Genomic DNA, 21,795 nt, shown 5'->3' on the forward strand with positions numbered 1-21,795 from the left:
CACGCACGCCTCCTACTCAATAATCAAGTTTGCAGACGACACAACAGTAGTAGGCAATGACGAGACAGCCTAGAGGTGAGGGCCCTGGGAGTGTGATGCCAGGAAAATAACCTCTCACTCAATGTAGAAAAAACAAAAGGAGCTGATAGTGGACTTCAGGAAACAGCAGAGGGAGCACACACCTATCCACATCAACGGGACCGTAGTGGAGCAGGAGGAAAGCTTCAAGTTCCTCGCCGTACATATCACTGATGATCTGAAATGGTTCACACACCAACAGCGCCTTCACCACTCAGGAGGCTGAAGAAATTTGGCTGCACCTTAGAGGCTGCTGCCCCCTATACATAGACTTGACATCACTGGCCTCTTTAATAACGGAACGCTAGTTACTTTAATAATGTTTACATATTTTTGCTTTACTCATCTCATATGTTTATAGGTCTCGTATGTATATAGGTCTCATCACATAGGTATATAGGTTTCTGTATAGCACTTTGAGATATCAGCTGATGTAAGAAGGGCTATATAAATACATTTGATTTATACACACACTGTTTTCTATTCTACTGTATTTAGTCTATGCCACTCCGACATTGCTCATCCTAATATTTATATAATCATTAATTATTATTTTTTTACTTTTAGGTTGCGTTTATTGTGTGTATTGTTAGATATTATTGCACTGTTGGAGCTAGAAACACAAGCATTTCGCTACACCCGCAATAACATCTGATTTGATTTCTCACATACTCCCTGTACAGGCAGAACACCCCTCTGAAGGGCAGGCAGACAGTGGCATGTAATCATGGATGCCAAGGGAAGCCAGACTTCCCAAAATATTTTACATTCATTTATCATTTGTATTTTTTATTGGTTTCTTTCGTCTCTCTGTGTTTTCATAATTTTCTTTCAATTCGTAAGTGACTTTAGATCACCGGAGAAATCGCCCGAGCGAGGGAAACAGCCAGTATGTGTAGCCCAAGTATGTGATTCTGTCTGGAGAAAAAGACTAGGCCATGCCTGCGTAGAATTTGATTGATTGATGCCAGCAAGCATTTGGCCTCCCTTTGGCAAATCAGCGTTGAGCTGAGCTCAACTGTTGGTAGTCCTGGCGCAAAACCACCCACCAAGGGAGGCCAGTTTGGATTTGGCTTCACTCCAATAAAAATCACATCAAAAGCAAAACGTATTTGTCAGAAAAACATGTCTGTTTCTGGTCTGCTTGTGTTGTTGGCCCTTTCCTAAGCAAAGGATGGAGATGGGGAATTGGTCTTAATTCTCTGTACAGGACAATGACAGAGATTGTAATCTAACCATAAATTTGTATATTGTGCCTCTGGCCTGAGACGATTGAAGTTCAGTATGTAGTCTAGTAGGCTCACGTTAGCTGGTTCATTCTTGCCCTTGCGAGGAAGTCAGGCCAGCAATCATTTTAGCCAGGTAGCCTTTGACAACAAAAACTAAAAAGTGTGTATGACACAGTCATAGACCGTTTTGTCAACATGAAAGAGAGGAGGATGGCAACTAGTCTACATGTAGGGCGAGTCAAGAGGTTTTTTTTTCTTGCACACACACACACACACAAACAGAAAACAGTCCCATGGACTGCCACATGACAATTTGTTAAATTGATTGGACTAAATTGTTTTTGGTATTTTTAAGATTGTTTTCACTGTATTAAACTAAGGATATATAGTCTAGTTGATTTCATGAAGCTTAAATGTTTAAGTCGAAATGGTGCTGGAATAGTGGAAGCAGTGGTCTGTTTTCTCTGTGATGACTTGCAGTAATTCTGTGGTTCTAAATCAGTAGTTGTTTAGTAAACTGTCGGAAAAACATGAACCTGCATGACCACGCTGTAGGTCATGTAACTGTTCGTTACACGCAATGTTTTCATTGTGGACTTCACAGCACAGATGTTGCTCTACGGTTTTGTGATGAAACAAATGTACACTACCTTTCAACATTGTGGGTCACTTAGAAATGTCCTTGTTTTTTTTTGTCCAAAAAAATAACATCAAATTGATCAGAAATACAGTGTAGAAATTGGTATTGTTGGAAATGACTATTGTAGCTGTAAAAAGATGATTTTTAAATGGAATATCTATAGTACATAGGCGTACAGAGGTCCATTATCAGCAACCATCACTGCTGTGTTCTAATGGCATGTTGTGTTAGCTAATCCAAGTTTATCATTTTAAAAGGTTAATTGAGCAATAGAAAACCCTTTTGCAATTATGTTAGCACAGCTGAAAACTGTTGTTGTGATTAAAGAAGCACTAAAACTGGCCTTCTTTAGACTAGTTGAGTATCTGGAGCATCAGCATTTGTGAGTTCGATTACAGGCTCAAAATGGCCACAAACAAAGAACTTTCTTCTGAAACTCGTCAGTCTATTCTTGTTCTGAGAAATGAAGGCTATTCCATGCAGAAACAGACGGCTCGGCTCACAAGTCCTCAACTGGCAGCTTCATTAAATAGTACCCGCAAAACACCAGTCTCAACGTCAACAGTGAAGAGGCGACTCCGGTATGCTGGCCTTCTAGGAAGAGCTCCTCTGTCCAGCGTTTGTGTTCGTTTACCCATCTTAATCTATTATTTTTATTGGCCAGTCTGGGATATGGCTTTTTCTTTGCAACTCTGCCTAGAAGGCCAGCACCCCGGAGTCGCCTCTTCACTGTTGACGTTGAGGCTGGTGTTTTGCGGATACTATTTAACAATGTTACCGTTATTTGGTTATACCTTCCTTAATGATATCACAAAACAACAACTTATTTGACATGATTATTGTTTAGAGCCCCATGAACCATTTACCACATTATTTAGGTTAGACATATTGTTTCAATGTCCAACCTTGTGATGTTACAGTTCTGCAAAATCTCTCTCTGTTGTAACAAAGGGATTTTTAACTTCCATTTCTGCAGAGTGGGAGAAAGTGTTGCTGCAAGGTATTTACGACCGTCATAAAACTGGCCAACTCCGCCCCCCCTTCCTCTCTGGTTGGAGAGGGGGCTCTCTCTGATCTTCACCCAGGAGGGAAAGTCATGACAGGAGATTATGAGGAAATGATCAGAAGATAGATAGGAGTTACATAGTTCAGAATACACAACTCATCTTTCATTGACAAACTATAAGACAATTATTGATGCCCAGAGCTGGAAACACATCAGATGGCTTCCACAACATGTGAACAATATCAGGAGATAAAAATGGGATCGATAAACCTAACAACTTGAAATGGGCAGATGTTTTCGTATGTGGTGTCAGGTGTGGTCACGGGACGTTTCAAAGTGTCCCTAAACCTCTCCAAAGTAACATATGTCTGTAAATTAGATAACTCCAGTGCTATTACATATTTGCAATCCCTAAATTATATTTGTTCAGTATAAAAACACAATTTATTCCATATCAACCTCCATATCAAACATTCTGGTGGTGTTAAGGGGTATCTAGGGTACATTCAAGTGTCCTTTTAACCTCTCCAAAGTGTCCGGATGTGGTAATTGCACTGTTATGCACACTGTATGTGCCTAAAAGTTATTGTTCACTATAAAAACAATGTTTCTACAACAGCAACCTCTCTCAAACATTGTGCTGGTCTTGGGGGACATACAGGGGATATCCAAGTGTTTTTTCAAATTCTCCAAAGTGCCTGAACATTTTGCCTAGGCATATTCAATGTATTGGTCCCACATATAAATTAACTGTTTACAAAAATAATATAAAAGCAACAAATACAGTGGGGCAAAAAAGTATTTAGTCAGCCACCAATTGTGCAAGTTCTCCCACTTAAAAAGATGAGAGAGACCTGAAATTCTCATCATAGGTACACTTCAACTATGACAGACAAAATGAGAAAAAAAATCCTGAAAATCACATTGTAGGATTTTTTATGAATTTATTTTGGAAATTATGGTGGAAAATAAGTATTTGGTCAATAACAAAAGTTTATTGGTCCCATTCATTCTTTCCTTTACACGGATCAGTCGTCCTGGTCCCTTTGCAGAAAAACAGCCCCAAAGCATGATGTTTCCACCCCCATGCTTCACAGTAGGTATGGTGTTCTTTGGATGCAACTCAGCATTATTTGTCCTCCAAACACGACGAGTTAAGTTTTTACCCCCCAAAAATTATTTTGGTTTCATCTGACCATATGACATTCTCCCAATCTTCTTCTGGATCATCCAAATGCTCTCTAGCAAACTTCAGACGGGCCTGGACATGTAGGCTTAAGCAGGGGGACACATCTGGCAAATGATAGTCCCACTAAGCACAACCTGGATGGGATGGCGTATTGCTGAAGAATGCTGTGGTAGCCATGCTGGTTAAGTGTGCCTTGAATTCTAAATAAATCACCAACAGTGTCACCAGCAAAGCACCCCCACACCATCACACATCCTCCTCGATGCCTCATGGTGGGAACCACACATGCAGAGATCATCCGTTCTCGTACTCTGAGTCTCACAAAGCCTTGGCAGTTCGAACCAAAAATCTCACATTTGGACTCATCAGACCAAAAGACAGATGTCCACCGGTCTAATGTCCATTTCTCATGGTTCTTGGCCCCAGAAAGTCTCTTCTTATTATTGTTGTCCTTTAGTAGTGGCTTCTTTGCAGCAATTCGACCATGAAGGTGTGATTCACGCAGTCTCCTCTAAGCAGTTGCTGTTGAGATGTGTCTGTTACTTGAACTCTGTGAAGCACTTATTTGGGCTGCATGTTCTGAGGCTGGTAACTAATGAACATATCCTCTGCAGCAGAGGTAACTCTGGGTCTTCCTTTCCTGTGGCGGTCCTTATGAGAGCCAGTTTCATTATAACGCTGGATGGTTTTTGTGACTGCACTTGAACAAACTTTCAAAGTTCTTGAAATGTTCCGGATTGACTGACCTTCATGTCTTAAAGTAATGATAGACTGTCGCTTCTCTTTTTTTCCTTATTTGAGCTGTTCTTGCCAGAATATGGACTTTGTATTTTACCAAATAGGAATATATTCTGTATACCACCCCTACCTTGTCACAACACAACTGATTGGCTCAAAACGGAAAGAAATTCCATTCCATCAAGGCAAAGGGTGGCAACTTTGAAGAATCTCTGTTTTGGTTACTACATGATTCCTTGTGTTATTTCATAGTTTTAAGGTCTTCACTATTATTCTACAATGTAGAAAATAGTGCAAATAAAGAAAAGCCCTTGAATGAGTAGGTGCGCAAACTTTTAACTGGTACTGTATTCCGCCACTGTGTGACGATTGTCTTTTTGTTGTCTCTGCGTTATTGTATACTATATAAAACACAACATGTAAAGTGTTGGTGCCATGTTTCATGAGCTGAAATAAAGAGAGAGAAAAGCACAAAAAGCTTTTTCTCTCAACTTTTGTGTAGAAATTTGTTTACATCCCTTTTCCAATATAATCCATCCACCTGACAGGTGTGGTATGTCAAGAAGCTGATTAAACAGCATGATCATAACACAGATGCACCTTGTGCTGAGGACAGTAAAAGGCCACTCTAAAATGTGAAGTTTTGTCACGCAACAAAATGGCACAGATGTTTCAGGTTTTCAGAAAGTGTGCAATTGGCATGCTGACTGCAGGAATGTCTACCAGAGCTGTTGCCAGATAATTTAATGTTAATTTCTCGACCATAAGCTGCCTCCAACGTTATTTTAGAGAATTTTGCAGTATGTCCAACCGGCCTCACAACCACAGACCACGTATAACCACGCCAACCTATGACCTCCACATCCGGCTTCTTCACCTGCGGGATTGTCTGAGACCAGCCACCTAGACAGCTGATGAAACTGAGAAGCATTTATGTCTGTAATAAAGCCCTTTTGTGGGGGAAAAAAATAATTCTGATATGCAAGGCCTGGCTCCCAAGTGGGTGGGCCTATGCCCTCCCAGTCTCACCCTTGGCTGTACCCCTGCCCAGTCATGTGAAATCCATAGATTAGGCCCAAATTAAGTTATTTAAATTGACTGATTTTCTTTATTAACTGCAACTCAGTAAAATAGTTGAAATTGTTGCATGATGCGTTTATATTTTTGTTCAGTATATATCACGGTGGCATAAGAATGAATGGGTTATAGAGCAAACAACGCAATTACCACAACATCATTTTAATATGGCTTTTTTCCAGGCAGCTTCCTCGGTGATTTTACCCATGCACCGCTAATGCAAGCAGCCTCTGTTTGTGCAAACTCAAGCGTGTCCCGCACTGTGTATGCAGAGGAAACCAGCTCCTCGGCAATCCCCACATACCTCTCTTAGGCCTCTGCACAACGTCCAGGAAATCAGAGGCAAAACATAATTGAACATTATGTAAACAGCGCATGACTAAATTCTAGAGTGTCCTTCCAACTTTCTATTTACAATATCAATTATGTTCTCCTAGGATAAGCTGCTTTCAGGGCAACGGACAAATTAAATATTGTCTGGCTGGGCCGGAACAAATGGTGTATGTCATCACTCTCTGCATGTGTTTCTCTGATTAGCACTAACATGCAAAGGGTTAGGCCCTGTGAACCGCAAGAGGACACGCACACGCGCACACACGCAAATACACACAGGCTGACATGGCTCATTCATACAGCGTAACACAATTTAAAACTGAATGTTTTCCTTAAAGTGGCAATCAGCAGTTGAAACAATAATAAAGTGTCCACCCTGCTCCTGTTTCGGTAAAAACCTGAGGGATGGGGCTGGAGATATGTAACCACTGTCAAATTCATAGACAGAGCTACGAATGCAAGGACTGACCAGCCATGATATCAAACATATAGTTTTAAGGCTATGTAGTGTTTGTTTACATATACTTTGTTTACAAACAATGGAGTAAAACAAGCTTATATTTTGGGTTGTTATGGGGTACAACAGTTGAACTAAGCTCATGAAGCATTTATCATTTATATTCTTCAAGAATCAATGAGTACACACCATTAATTTATCATTCCAAAAATGGATGCAGCAACTGCAGATTACCTCTTTAAATGGCGCGAATTATCTTTGTTTTGAAAAAGATCCATGTCTCATTGGACTTGTGTGTTGTTCTAATTGGTTGAACTTGGTGTACAACCTCCCTATCAGCTCTTCTCCTAGAGCACAACCCTGGCTTTCATTTTTCCCTCTGACCACAGACAGCTGAGATATTTCTGTGAGGTCTAAACAGCCCTATTACAGAACGGAGACAGCCATACACCAGAGACATTCGACTGTATTATTATAAAAGTGCAGAAACAAAAATAACTTCAAATGATGTGATCCAAGACACCAATCATCGGGACCAAGTAGGGTAAAGATCACAATGTGAACTATTGCAAGCATTCAGATAGGCCTGGCCCCATGATTTCCAGGCACTTCTCTTCAAACATTGCAAACCCTCTGTTATTCTATAATATCCAGTTACTAGGCACAGCTAACCAAAATAACATATTTCATATAGAAAAACATTGACCTTGGACGCAAAACAGACATTGCTCTGGAGTTCAAGTGGGTTATAGCAGAACTTCAAATAAGCCCTGCCTGACAGCTGAGCACATCTGTACATGTCGCCGCCCCACTGGACAAGGAAGGGAGTACACTGTGACCATGAAACTGTTTCCTCAAAAGGATCTGGCTTGGTTAGTGCAAATCAGTAACCTTGCAAAGCCCACATTTTTAAGGCTAATGCTGGACGGCATGGAACATTTGAAATAATCAATTCCATTTACCAAGACAAAATCACATAGTAGGTCGATGGTTGAGCAACATGTGGTTTGAAATTGTTTGCAATTTGAGAGGGTGACACACAAACACACAAACGGAGAGGGCAGACTGAGTAAGTGGTGCTGCATGTGGTGTGTTGAGGACCCATGTAGTGCAGAGCCAAGAAAGAAGTTAATATGTTCCCTACGGTTAGTGCTGAGCGAATAACCACCACTTTTTATTTTTGGGGGTTATTAAAAAACGAATTGATTGAAGTCTTTTCAATTACTTGAATTCCATTTACTTTGGGTTCTTTGTGAGCCCAATGTGCCGTTTCTCTAGGGAGAAATCAAATCGATCACAATAGATATCAAGTTAAGAACTATGTGGGACGCTGGGCTGAAGGGAGTGGTAGATTTCATTAAGCAAATAACATTTCATTTGTCACATGCTTTGTAAACAACAGGTGTAGACTAACAACGAAAATATTACTTACAGGCCCTTCTCAACAATGCAGATAGAATAAAAAAAGAGCAATAGTAGAAATCATATTTTTTTAAATAACACAAGGAATAAATACACAATGAGTAATGATAACTTGGCTATACACACAGTCATGTGTACCGAGTATATGCGCAGGGGTATGAGGTAATTGAGGTAGATATGTACAGTAGAAGTCGGACGTTTGCATACACCTTAGCCAAATACATGTAAACTCAGTTTTTCACAATTCCTGACATTTAATCCTAGTGAAAATTCCCTGTTTTAGGTCAGATAGGATCACCACTTCATTTTAAGAATGTGAAATGTCAGAATAATAGTAGAGAGAATGATTTATTTCCTTAAGCCATTTTGCCACAACTTTGGAAGTATGCTTGGGGTCATTTTAACTTCCTGACTGATGTCTTGAGATGTTGCTTCAATATATCCACATAATTTTCCGCCCTCATGATGCCATGCACAAAATAGATGTCCTAACCGACTTGCCAAAACTACAGTTTGTTAACAAGAAATTTGTTGATTGGTTGAAAAGCGAGTTTTAATGACTCCAACCTAAGTCCATGTAAACTTCTGACTTCAAAAGGTACATATACAGTTGAAGTCGGAAGTTTACATGCACTTAGGTTGGAGTCATTAAAACTCGCTTTTCAACCAATCAACAAATTTCTTGTTAACAAACTATAGTTCTGGCAAGTCGGCTGGGACATACATCTACAGTGGGGCAAACATTTTTTTTGTGTCAGCCAACAATTGTGCAAGTTCTCCCACTTAAAAAGATGAGAGGCCTGTAATTTTCATCATAGGTACACTTCAACTATGACAGACAAAATGAGGGAAAAAATCCAGAAAATCACATTGTAGGATTTTTTCTGAATTTTTTTGCAAATTATGGTGGAAGTATAGAATCAATCTTTAGGATGTTTTTATCATAAATCTTCAATAATGTTCCAACCGGAGAATTCCTTTGTCTGTAGATATGCAGTGGAACACAAGCTAACTCTCACGTGAATGCGCGTCACGAGCTCATGGCACTCTGCCAGACACCTGGCTCAAACAGCCCTTATTCACCCCCACTTCACAGTAGAAGCATCAAACAAGGTTCTAAAGACGGTTGACTTCTAGTGGAAGCCTTAGAAAGTGCAAAATGACCCCATAGACACTGTGTTTTCGATAGGGAATGAGTTGAAAAACAACAAACCTCAGATTTCTAACTTCCTGGTTGGATTTTTTCTCAAGTTTTTGCCTGCCATATGAGTTCTGTTATACTCACAGACATCATTCAAACAGTTTTAGAAACGTCAGAGCGTTTTCTATCCAATACTACTACTAATAATAATATGCATAATAATATGCATATATTAGCAACTGGGCCTGAGTAGCAGGCAGTTTACTCTGGGCACCTTATTCATCCAAGCTACTCAATACTGCCCCCAGTCCCAAAGAAGTTTAAAACAACTTGGAAAATTACAGAAAATTATGTAATGGTTTTAGAAGCTTCTGAGAGGCAAATTGACATCATTTGAGTCATTCAGAGGTGTAGCTGTGGATGTATTTCAAGGCCTACCTTCAAACTCACTGCCTCTTTGCTTGACATCATGGGCAAATCTAAAGAAATCAGCCAAGACCTCCACACGTCTGGTTCATCCTTGGGAGCAATTTCCAAATGCCTGAAGGTACCACGTTCATCTGTACAAACAATAGTATGCAAGTATGAAGACCATGGACCACGCAGTTGTCATACCGCTCAGGAATAAGACGTGTTCTGTCTCCTAGAGATGAACGTACTTTGGTGCGAAAAATGCAAATCAATCCCAGAACAACAGCAAAGGACCTTGTGAAGATGCTTGAGGAAACAAGTACAAAAGATTCTATATCCACAGTAAAATGAGTCCTATATCGACAAAACCTGAAACGTCGCTCAGTAAGGAAGAAGCCACTGCTCCAAAACCGCCATTAAAAAAGACAGCCTACGGTTTGCAAATGTCCTCTGGTCTGATGAAACAAAAATAGAACTGTTTGGCCATAATGACCTGTTTGGCCATTATGTTTTGAGGAAAAAGGGAGATGCTTGCAAGCCGAAGAACACCATCCCAACCGTGAATCACGGGGGTGGCAGCATCATGTTGTGGGGTTGCTTTGCTGCAGGAGAGACTGGTGCACTTCACAAAATAGATGGCTACATGAGGATGATCAATTCTGTGGATATATTGAAGCAACATCTCAAGACATCAGTCAGGAAGTTAAAGCTTGGTTGCAAATGGGTCTTCCAAATGGACAATGACCCCACGCACATTTCCAAAGTTGTGGCAAAATGGCTTCAGGACAACAAAGTCAAGATATTGGAGTGGCCATCACAAAGCCCTGACCTCCATCCTATAGACAATTTGTGGGCAGAACTGAAAAAGCATGTGCGAGCAAGGAGGCTTAAAACCTGACATCTTTACACCAGCACTGTCAGGTGTTTGTGGGAAGCTTGTGGAAGGCTACCCGAAACGTTTGACCCAAGTTAAACAATGTAAAGACAATGCTACCAAATACTAATTGAGTGTCTAAACTTCTGACCCACTGGGAATGTGATGAAAGAAATAAAAGATGAAATAAATCACTCTCTACTATTATTCTGACATTTCACATTCTTAAAATGAAGTGGTGATCCTAACTGACCTAAGACAGGGAATTTTTACTTGGAGTAAATGTCAGAAATTGTGAAAAACTGAGTTTAAATGTATTTGGCTAAGGTGTATGTAAACTTCCGATTTCAACTGTAGGTAGGGATAAAGTGACAAGGCAACGGGATAGATAATAAACAGCTACAGCAGTGTATGTTCTGAGTCAATTAGATTATTGCAAAAAGGGTCAATGCAGATAATCTGGTTAGCTATTGGTTGACTATTTAACTATCTATTAAGCAGTCTTATAGCTTCGGGGTAGAAGCTGTTCAAGGTCCTGTTGGGTCCAAACTAGGGTTGTTGCGGTGACCGTATTACCTCCACACTGGCGGTCACAAGTCATGAAGGCAGTCAAATTCCACATGACCGTTGAGTCACGGTAATTAGGCTTCTCCAAGCTCTGATGCTGCTGGTTATTAATAGCCTACCGAACTTGCTAACTGCTTGGTACTCAGCACTCTATTGTCCCTCTAATCATGCTGACATCAATGCAAATGTATTAAAAAATCTAATCAAACACTTCATGTTACGCAACATTTCAACTGGCTATGCAATTGCGGGAGAAAACTGAGTGATGGCCGCTAATAAAAAGACGAGGCTCCCATCAGCTTCATCAACTTTCCTAATATTAAGCACATTGCTTATATTTACAACAGGAGTAAAGCCTACCTGGCCTGCATGAAAATAAACCATGGGGAAAAGCGTCCTCCATTCGTTATTTAAGTGCATAGATTACTTTTTTCCCCGCTTGCCTCTGTTTTGATACAGGTGCATGATAATGGTCCATTCTAAATCAAAACAAATGTTAAAAATATATTATTTAGTATATTTAAAGACACGATTAAATCAAGAAAAGTCTGATGGGTGACAATATTAGCCTATATATATTATCACTTGTGAATGATGCCCAGCATAAGAAACAAAGCCTATTTTTGCGACCTTTTCTCAATCATAGTCGCATTTTCTCAATCATAGTCCTTAAGTAGTCTAGCCCACATTTTTTATACTAGTGGTTGTATTAATTTGGGATCTATCGCATCCCACAACTCTCATACTATGTTTGGAATATTTATTTCTCGCACAGAATAGGTTGACTTTGTACTATGGGGGAATAGTAGATTGACATAGGCTAGTGCTTTTGCTGTTCATTGGGCCTCCTCATCTTGTTGGCTGATGAAAAGTAAATGAGGACAGTTCTTCCAATATCTTCAATATGCACCTCGGAATTGGATAAGGACGTGTGCAGTTGCGCCCCGGATGTGTCGGCCTTCATTTATAGCCTGTGAGAAAGACCCGATCGCGTGAAGGAGAGCCATGTGAATGAGGGCTTCCGATTGCGCAGCACACTCGGGGAGAAGGGCACGACGTAGCATTCCGGGCCGCAAAAGGCATGGATTTTTTTAGGGACAGAGCCACAAAGGGGATGCCACCGTGAAATGTTAGGCATTATCAAGTGCTTGTCAAATTGTGAATGAGAGACTATTGGAGTGCGTACAGCCTGAGCAAAAAAACAAAGCAGAGCTCATGCCTTTCAAGCAACTTTTTTCAAATCATCATTTGAATCTCATCATGCAGCCTTACAATGTATTAGAAATTAAACCGTATAGCCCAATGCTTGTAGAACAACTAAAGTTACAGTAATAATTCTAAATGAATCATATAGGAGTACCTATTTCTTCGTTAACTGCTCAACACAGAATAGGTGCACGCGCACACTCCAAACCGCTTGGGGAAAATGTGTATATTTTATTCAGCTTTGTTCAATTATATTCTTCCTACTATAAAGCCAAGGAATTATAAGCAAATCGTGTCTGCTAAATGAACTAGTGTAGCCCACAGCCATTTGGCATAGCCGCATTAGGACCTAACATAACTCACAGTATGCTATTCTTTTCTTCTGAAATAGACTACATTTTCTTCAAATCATGCTTCTAAATAATGGATTTATTGTGAAGGTGTAGGCTATATTACTTGGATTTATTAGACTTTTTTTAAATGGCTGTGTGGAAGCCAGGATATGTTAAATGTGTTTATGTTGATTAAGGTCAATTACTGTGAGACCGACAGTTATTTGCTTGACAATCAACGACTGACAAAATTTCGTGACCGCCACAGCCCTAGTCCAGACTTAATGCAAAACAAGCCCAATGCTTTTCTATGGGCCTATTTTGGACTGCGCTTGTCGCCTGCCTTCTCAACTTTTCTTAGGGCGAAGACATGAGCATCTCGTCATTATACAGATCTCTGGAAGGACACACTTCTATGCCTGCTACGTTAACTTATTAGATACACACAGACAGCATGAGAGAGAAATGTACACAACCCTATGATGAGAGGGTCAGAGACAGTTTGTGACAGAATGCCTTATCTACTTTGAAGAAATAGTCAAATAATTCTTCCAGACAGCTCTGCAGCATACTTAGGCAGGCTAGCTAAACGGGAAGACTAAAGACTACAGTATGGGGAGCACATAGATAACGTTAGATGGTCTGGCTAGCTGACTGCTACTGCCTGAGCAGCGATTACATGACGACTTAAAGGAATGAAAAATAATAAAGTCATTCAATAAATACAAAGTAATATACAGAACTGCAATATTTGATTATTTCATAGTAATTTCTTATTTTTCTATTTATCTGTAGGGCTGGGCGGTACACTGTATTTGATGATATACAGTGCCTTTGGAAAGCATTCAGACCCCTTGACTTTTTACGTTACAGCCTTATTCTAAAATGTATTCAATGTTTTTTTTCCACTCCCCCACTCCCTCAATCTACACACAATACAAAGCAAAAACTGGTTCTTAGACATCTTTGCTAAATTTATACCAAAACAAAAACAAAAAATATCACATTTACATAAGTATTTAGACCCTTGACTCAGTTCTTTGTTGAAGCACCTTTGGCAGCGATTACAGCCTTGAGTCTTCTTGGGTATGATGCTACAAGCTTGGCACACCTGTATTTGGGGAGTTTCTCCCATTCTTCTCTGCAGATCCTCTCAAGTTCTGTCAGGTTGGATGGGGAGTGTTGTTGCACAGTTATTTTCAGGTCTCTCCAGATATGTTTGATTGGGTTCAAGTCCGGGCTCTGGCTAGGCCACTCAAGGACATTCACTTGTCCCAAAGCCACTCCTACATTGTCTTGGCTGTGCGCTTAGGCTCCATTCATCTTTGCCTCGATCCTGACAAGTCTTCGAGTCCCTTCTGTTGAAAAGCATCCCCACAGCATGATGCTGCCACTACCATGCTTCACCGTAGGGATGGTGCCAGGTTTCCTCCAGACATGACACTTGGCATTCAGGCCAAAGAGTTCTTGGTTTCATCAGACCAGAGAATCTTGTTTCTCATGGTCTGAAAGTCCTTTAGGTGCCTGTCACGTGTCTTTTACTGAAGAGTGGCTTTCGTCTGGCCACTCGACCATAAAGGCCTGATTGGTGGAGTGCTGCAGAGATGGTTGTCCTTTTGGAAGGTTCTCCCATCTCCACAGAGGAACTCTAGAGCTCTGTCAGAGTGACCATTGGGTTCTTGGTCACCTCCCTGACCAAGGCCCTTCTCCCCTGATTGGTCAGTTTGGCCAGGCGGCCAGCTCTAGGAAGAATCTTGGTGGCTCCAAACTTCATCCATTTAAGAATGATGGAGGCCACTGTTCTTGGGGACCTTCAACGCTGCAGACATTTTTTGGTACCCTTCCCCAGATTTGTGCCTCGATACAATCCTGTGTCGGAGCTCTAAGGACAATTCCTTCGACCTGATGGCTTGGTTTTTGCTCTGACATGCACTGTCAACTGTGGGACAGACAGGTGTGTGCCATATTTAAAATATGGCTGTAACGTAACAAAATTTGGAAAAAGTCAATGGAATACTGAATACTTTCCGAAGGCACTGTACCATTATTGATGCACAGATCGGTTTGGGTTTTTACTTTACCTTCTATAACGGTATTTGAATGTTCGGTTTGTTAAATGTGATACCCCGTGTGTAAAGTCAATTTTTATAGTTTACTTCGCTACTTGAGTCATCTCTCACCACTCTCTCTCTCTATACCACTTTCCACACAGACCTAGCCCCGCCCCCACTCATGGAGAACATTTGTTGTTCCTCGACCACGAGACACTTGCATTCAGTCTGCATGGTCAATGTAGCACATGCAACAATTTTGATGACAACGATGCTGTTTTCTCTTTGCTTCTTTGCATTCTAGAATTGCACTATTAGTTTGTGTTTCTTACTGCAAACAGCTAGTTTGTCTTTTCTTAGCAAGTTGAGCCTAAATCTTGTTAGCAGCTAATGCTAATCATTCGTTAGCTGGCTAGATAGCTAATAAATGTACTGAGTCAGAGCAAACGTAATTCGCCTCTACAGCCTGATAATACCAGTGATGGTGTAGACCTAAATCAGCATTGAGTTTGTGTAACAGTATCTTCTAAATCAAAGGAATACGTGAAGCATGAATACGTTAGCTACTTAAAGTAGCTAAGAGAAAACATGAAATGTAGCCAAAGATCATAGGGTCCCCTAGGAAACACTTATCAACACTTTGGTTGCTCTAAATCGCAAGTTAAATCACAATTGCAAGGCCTAGATTGTTTGCCCATATCGTGCAGCCCCAGGTGTCAGTGTGGAAATGATCTCAAATGAGTGCCTGAAATGCAAAAAAAAAAAATGGGATTGAATTTGAATTGCAGAAAACAAATCAGAATGGAGAAAGAACCATTGAAATCACTTAGAATGTATGTGTTGCCACCCTAGGTTCTCACACCACTCAAAGCAAATTAAAAACTTTTATTATTCAAAAACATAAAATACCGTCCAATCGTTATAAAAATACAGTGATATGACATGTTGGCCATATCGTCCAACCCTGCACAATGTGGACCTGACAGAGACAATGGAATAATTTTCAATGTTTTGGCGATTGAATGTTCACTATTTTTGCCTTTGGAATTTCAATTAAAAAGCTAAAATCATTCTAATGTCATTATTTCATAATGCATTTTATATAATTTAAAAAATACAAAAAAACTGAAAATGGAGCAACCTCAAAAAGACTACTTACTGTGACCACTCCCTGCAACAGAAGTAGCGCACTGCAGGCTTTTAATCGCTGTTTTACGACATGTCAAAAAATAAAAAATGGGGAAAACAAAACATGCTTCCAAAGGTTTGGCTGCCTGCACGATAGCAGACATATGAAAGTTTAAATAACCTTGGTATTTACTCAATGGTGAAGGGAGGAGGTAAGGATAACAGACCAGAGAGTATCCTTGGCACACATTGTATTTTTCTTCCTTAATATTTTTAGACAGTCCACATTCGCACTGCGTTTGTACACATTCTTGGGTTTTCGAGGGTATTGTGTGATTTGCAAGCTTTCCGCTCACCCAATGGTCACGAACACTGGTGCTGTGAGTCATTATCATCTCATATTGCAAAACTGATCAGGGTGTCCTTTGAAACCATAACCTATATTATAATACAGCATTTGACACCCAATGCTAACAAATATTTTCCAGAGAAAGCTAGCAGCTTGATATGATTCATTACTGGGCACTGTGAAGTGTGGCTTCTTGGACAGCCTAACAATTACACTATAGACCAACAACAACAACAAACCACTTCAAGTTTCTTAAAAATAACATGCAGTCTAAATCCATCTCCCACAATAAAACATTATAGCCACAGATCGTAGAGATCCCTCAGGTTGTGGTCTTGCTACTGTGGGTCAATGTCAAGTGTGATAAAGGTATAGGGCCTAAGGCTTTGAAAGGGTTACATACAGGGTAATGGATGAGCCTGACTTCTGAGTCCCCGGACTCCTATAGATCCTATAGTAGCATCTGGGGACATAGTTCTGAGAAAATAACCATTTCCTCTAGGCTTGGGAGATTATTACTGGAAAGTCACTTATCAAACCTAAACTAAGGGCACTGGGAAAAAAAGCGCCAGGAGAGGGAATGACAAAGAGACCATGGATAAGCATTGCGGCTAGTAGCTTCAGCCGCATTCCCCTGTGACTGTATATAGGGTCTATTTGGCCATGTCTCTTTAGATTAAAGGCCTGCGTGTAGCGTATTAAACTGCTACCTTTTACGGACCGAGAGGCATTCGTTCTCTGCTCCATCCCTGCTAGTGGGGTCATCTGTGTGATAATGCACAGATAATATAGAGGGGCTACTCGTACATGTCTATGAAATATTCATGATAAACCACTCAGAACAGAGAAGAGCAGAGCAGCCGCCAACACCACCTGAGGAACAATAGAGCGAGGCAAGCAAGGAAATAGGTTTATAGATAGCACACAAAAACACTCCACGAGGACAGAAAGGCCATCTTTCATAAGCAAGGTCACCGGTGTCCTTCTTATACCTTGTTCCTTCAAGGCTCTGGCTTATCTGACGCATACTGGTCAATACTAGCCACAAGCCAGTCCAACATATACTGTAGGTAAACAATCACCTGACATTATGAGTGGGGAAAATAACACGAGTCATACAATGTAATATCCACTCCAAGTCTAATTTTTACCCATCTAGAAAGTGAAAAAGCCAGAAATGGAGGTTCATACTGACCTCACATTTCTGGTCTAACACAGGTGAACAATCATAGTCATCATAACGAGTGGGGAAGACATATGCAAAAGCACTTCCTATCAGTCCCACTGTTGTGGGGTTGCCTTCCCTGCAACCCCCATCTATGAATGTTTTACATTACTATGTCATTCCCAGAATAATGTGAAGGATGGCCTCACGATCACTGCCATCCAGACTACCACTAACAGCCCCTCCTGTCTCCAGTGTGATCATCGCCCACAAAGGCTACTGTAGACCTATGCCAGACATGTTCCTACCCCAAACCAATGCACTCATTTTATTTTCCACAAGCTTCACCTTGGGAGAGACTGGAGCCTTTGGGGGCTTTTTTGTGGCTCTTCTGTAGAGGATGTCCAAATCTGAAAGTAGATAACCGTTGGCAACTGAAACTGTAAATGCTATATGCATGCTGATGCTACATTAGCTACAAGCTTATACTGCAATGTTCTTAAAACTGAGTCTTACAAGGTAAAAAATATGACAGGACTGTTGCACTGCAAATCTCTGAGAAGGAGACAAACAAAGTCCAAACTTCTTTGCTGTCAGCTATGCAAATGCAGAGCACACATCTTGTCAAATACAATATCTAAAAGTAGAAAGATCTTGTTTGCAGGGTAGGTTTGCATTACAACTATGACTGAGCAACAACCGCCTGCAAACAATGTTTGTGTTTCTCTGTCACGTTCTCTCCATCGCTCCTTCCATCTCATTAACCCAAACATCTCTTTTCACAACACTTCCTGTCTCCCTCTGTGTTCTGTGTCACTCTTTCCGAGTCTCCTTCCCTGTCACTTCCTCTATCCTTCTAAATGTTTCTCTCTCATTTTCTCCCTCTCGCTCACTCCCTCCCACCATATGCCCCCCGGCTCCTCTCTCTTACTTTCTCTCCCTCGTTCTCCCCTCTGTCTCCCTTCTCTCTTAGGCCAGTGCCATGTTCACTAGCCAATGCTTTGCTTAAGACAGGTGTCAGCTACAATCCCTGCTACTGTTCTCCACAGAGACACAGCGCCTCTCTCTCCTTCTCTCCTACTTGCCACTGAAACAATTACACCAGATAGGCCTCAAGGTCAACAGAGCTGTCAGGCTCCACTCCAACACTGGAGCAACTTCTCCCACGTCTTGGATAGGGAAACAGGCAGAGGTGTTAATAGAGGGTTTCTGCTGCTCTGGAGTCTACAGCTGCTAGGAATGATGGACATCACACACATTTCATTTTCTCTTCAATCAGTTATGTTAGGAGTCGTTTGTAACTTCATAGAAATATGTAATTCATTGAGACTAGAGATGCACATACAACGAATGCAATATAGTGAAAATGAGAGCAAAGACGTGTGGACAGTGCTGCCATTTCATTACAAGCTCTACACATATATTTACTTGTGAATAGAACGCATCCACTCTGGGGAAAGAAATACTGAAAGTGCCATAATGAAAAGGCTACTGATACAGAACTCATTATCTGTAGAGCTGAAGTGAATTAAAGGGACAATGAAGGAGGCCAAAGGGAAGCATTAGGAGAGATCCGCTAGTTAGGGAATCCACTTGGTGTATGACACGATGTGCACAGCCTACTTTCCTCTCATATCTGTTTATTTTCATAGCATGTCTAAATAAAATGGAGATGCGGGAGGCCACTTCGGCCCGACAAAGGTCACGTTTCCTAATGCATGAAAACTGCTTCCCGGCCAACCAAGGGGCCTGCTTGAGGATATTGGCTTGTTGACCCGGGGAAAGACAGGGATCATTACATGTATCAGTTTAAATTACTTTATTATTATTTTATTTTTTTACTTTTTTGGTATTTGTATTCTTAAAAATATTTTTACTTAAAAATACTATTTTAATTGTAAACTGTTGTTACAATGAAGGATACACCTAATTTCCTGCCAAGGGGCGTTGATTTATCGGACAAAAGTGTGCTATTTCAGGGGACAATTAATTTATCCTAAACATGACCAGGAACCCATGAAGAACACTTCATCAAATCAAAATGTTATAAACCGCATCCAGGCACAACTGCAACAACAATTGAAGCAAGCAAAGACTAGATTAGCCTTGGCGCATAAGTAACCATGTATCTCAGAGCAGCGGAATTACTCTGTTTAACATTAAATATGGCCAAAGCTACTCAGAATGTAATTTAATATCCATATTGCTATAATTAATTATAGCCCATCAACATTCATATTTCAACAATCTTCTGCAACAGTGTTTGGAATAGAGAAGCTCCCTTTACATTTCCTATTTGCTTTTTTTCTCCCTCAAAGAAATACCTTTCCATACAGTCTATAACGCTAGTGGGCCTAGTCAATTTCCACACCTGCAGGTTGAATGTGCTTAGGTAAGCTCTCCACTCTCAGAACTGTAAAGTGCTTTCTCTTATTTCATCTGACAGGCCCTGTATGGTGAATAAGATTATTCTTGCTTGTTCCTTTTTAATCAGTTTATTCTCTTTGAGCAACCTTTCATACATTACAAATGGTGCATCACCGGATATTGGAGAGGAAAATGCTGAAAATAGTTATTTTTGTAGAGCTGGTCAGTCAAAAGGAGGTAAAGGAAAAGGCACACTATCTATAACTTCTTCAGTGACCAACATGTACAAAGGATATGCAGAAGGGGGAAATACAGTGATTTATAATTCCATACATGGTGTGTACAACTGGTCTGCTGAGTACTAGGTTGCCATTTTTGTCACAGATATCTAAGATTAATGGATGCTGTGATATTCTTCCTTACAAAAAAAGATAGCAGTTTCCTCTCATATCTGTTAATTTTAACAGTAGGTCAAAAGTGCAGTAACTGCAGTGGACTGTAGTATTTTGGATGCAGTAATTGCATAATAACTGCAACATACTGCAGTTATTATGCACTCCAGTTACACTGCAAAATTACCGCAGTAAATGTTTTTATTTTGGAAGCAGAATTTGCTGCATACTGCAGTTATATTGCACCCTTACTGCAGTTATAATGCAGTGTACTGCACTCTGACTACACTATTTTTTCATAAGTGGTGCCCTGGTTAATGATTTATCTATTTTTAACAACCTTTGTTCAACTACTGTTTTATTGATTGTTTAATGTCATACTCACAGGGAAACTGTTTTGTTGGGTAAGAAACTGGGTTGTAGAGTGTCCATTAATTCCACATCATCACACACCACCTTCACCCAGACATTTTGTCTGCTCAATTCCTTGGACCTCTCAGAGGTGCAATGACAGCTGTCAATGAAGAGGTCCGGGCAGTTTCTGTTCGTCAGGCATGTCCTCCACAACCCAACAACAACGCAAAGTAATCTCAGCATTTTCATTGTGGATTGAGCCATTTATTGAATTGTTCTCAAGTTATCTCTTCCCGGTCTGTAAAGCAAGTGGAGACCATTTCACATAGGCTTCTTCTTTGTGGATGGTTAACGTTAGCTACCGACCAAGTGACTTGTTCTTGTATTTTAATCAAAGTCTGCGCGTTACTACTGACAACACCTGTTGTGTCTCATAATGTGCATGCTACCTGTAAGTCAAAAATAAAATAAAAATCATGCATAACGAAGGTCTTTGCTTTGTAACATATTGATTCCCCGCGCTGTGCCATTTCTATCATTTGTTTCTCATTTACACAGAAACGTGTCGCTTTTGTCGACTACCAAAACGTTCCTAGATAAAGGTTTGCAAGTTTGTTACCGGTATCCTAAAAGTTTGACGCGTGGGAATGCAGTAGCGTATTACGCCGTCTTCGCCGTCGGCAGGAACAAGATGTTCTTTCAATGTGTCGATTGTCACTTTTGTCATAGTACTCCTACTAAGTTATCCATTGTCATAACTCCGTTATCAACAGGTTGCCACAGATATTCCCATCCACGTCTCGCGTCTTCAACCATGGGACTTGTTGCGAAGTCATCAGCAGCATGGAAGCTGAAGTCCCTCCCCCTCGAAACCAAGGGGCAAAAATTTGTATTTTTATTACATGGGTAAACCTCAAATCAATACATTCATGTAACCTGTTCTAAAACAAAAACATGTAATTGTATTTAGGACCACAGTGAACATTATATTATGCAAACCATATAAATAAAAATGATTAGACCTAGAATTAATAGTAATTCTATTTGTATGATGTCAACACACATCAATCTAAGTATCACATGGTTCTGAAATTGAATGGCACAGGGGCTCAGGCTCAGATACATCTGCCATCAGATGACCAGTTGGTAAACGGTCATTGGAGGACACCCTTATAGCCTAAATAAATATATCAATTTGTTCCCTGGCTCCAGGATTCAAACTCAATGCCATGCTGAAAGAGAGATGTTAGATAATTGCTTACTTATTCAGGAAAAAATGCATCAGCACC

The 21,795-nt window shown here is 40.5% G+C and overlaps 1 protein-coding gene across 2 annotated transcripts in view; it reads right to left on the minus strand.

The window, feature by feature from the left end:
* The window catches only part of LOC139381422 (adhesion G protein-coupled receptor A3-like), a 261,482-nt gene extending 240,124 nt beyond the window's left edge, over positions 1–21,358 (minus strand). The window contains exon 1 of one of the 2 annotated variants that reach the window (XM_071124932.1): positions 20,538–21,358. In XM_071124932.1, coding sequence (XP_070981033.1) covers positions 20,538–20,770 — 233 coding nt within the window. In that variant the 5' untranslated portion in view covers positions 20,771–21,358. The remainder of the gene's footprint in view (positions 1–20,537) is intronic. The other variant, XM_071124931.1, reaches the window with a different exon arrangement.
* Positions 21,359–21,795: the final 437 nt, after the last annotated feature.

This window comes from Oncorhynchus clarkii, chromosome 23 (assembly GCF_045791955.1).
Source record: "Oncorhynchus clarkii lewisi isolate Uvic-CL-2024 chromosome 23, UVic_Ocla_1.0, whole genome shotgun sequence".
NCBI lineage: Eukaryota > Metazoa > Chordata > Actinopteri > Salmoniformes > Salmonidae > Oncorhynchus > Oncorhynchus clarkii.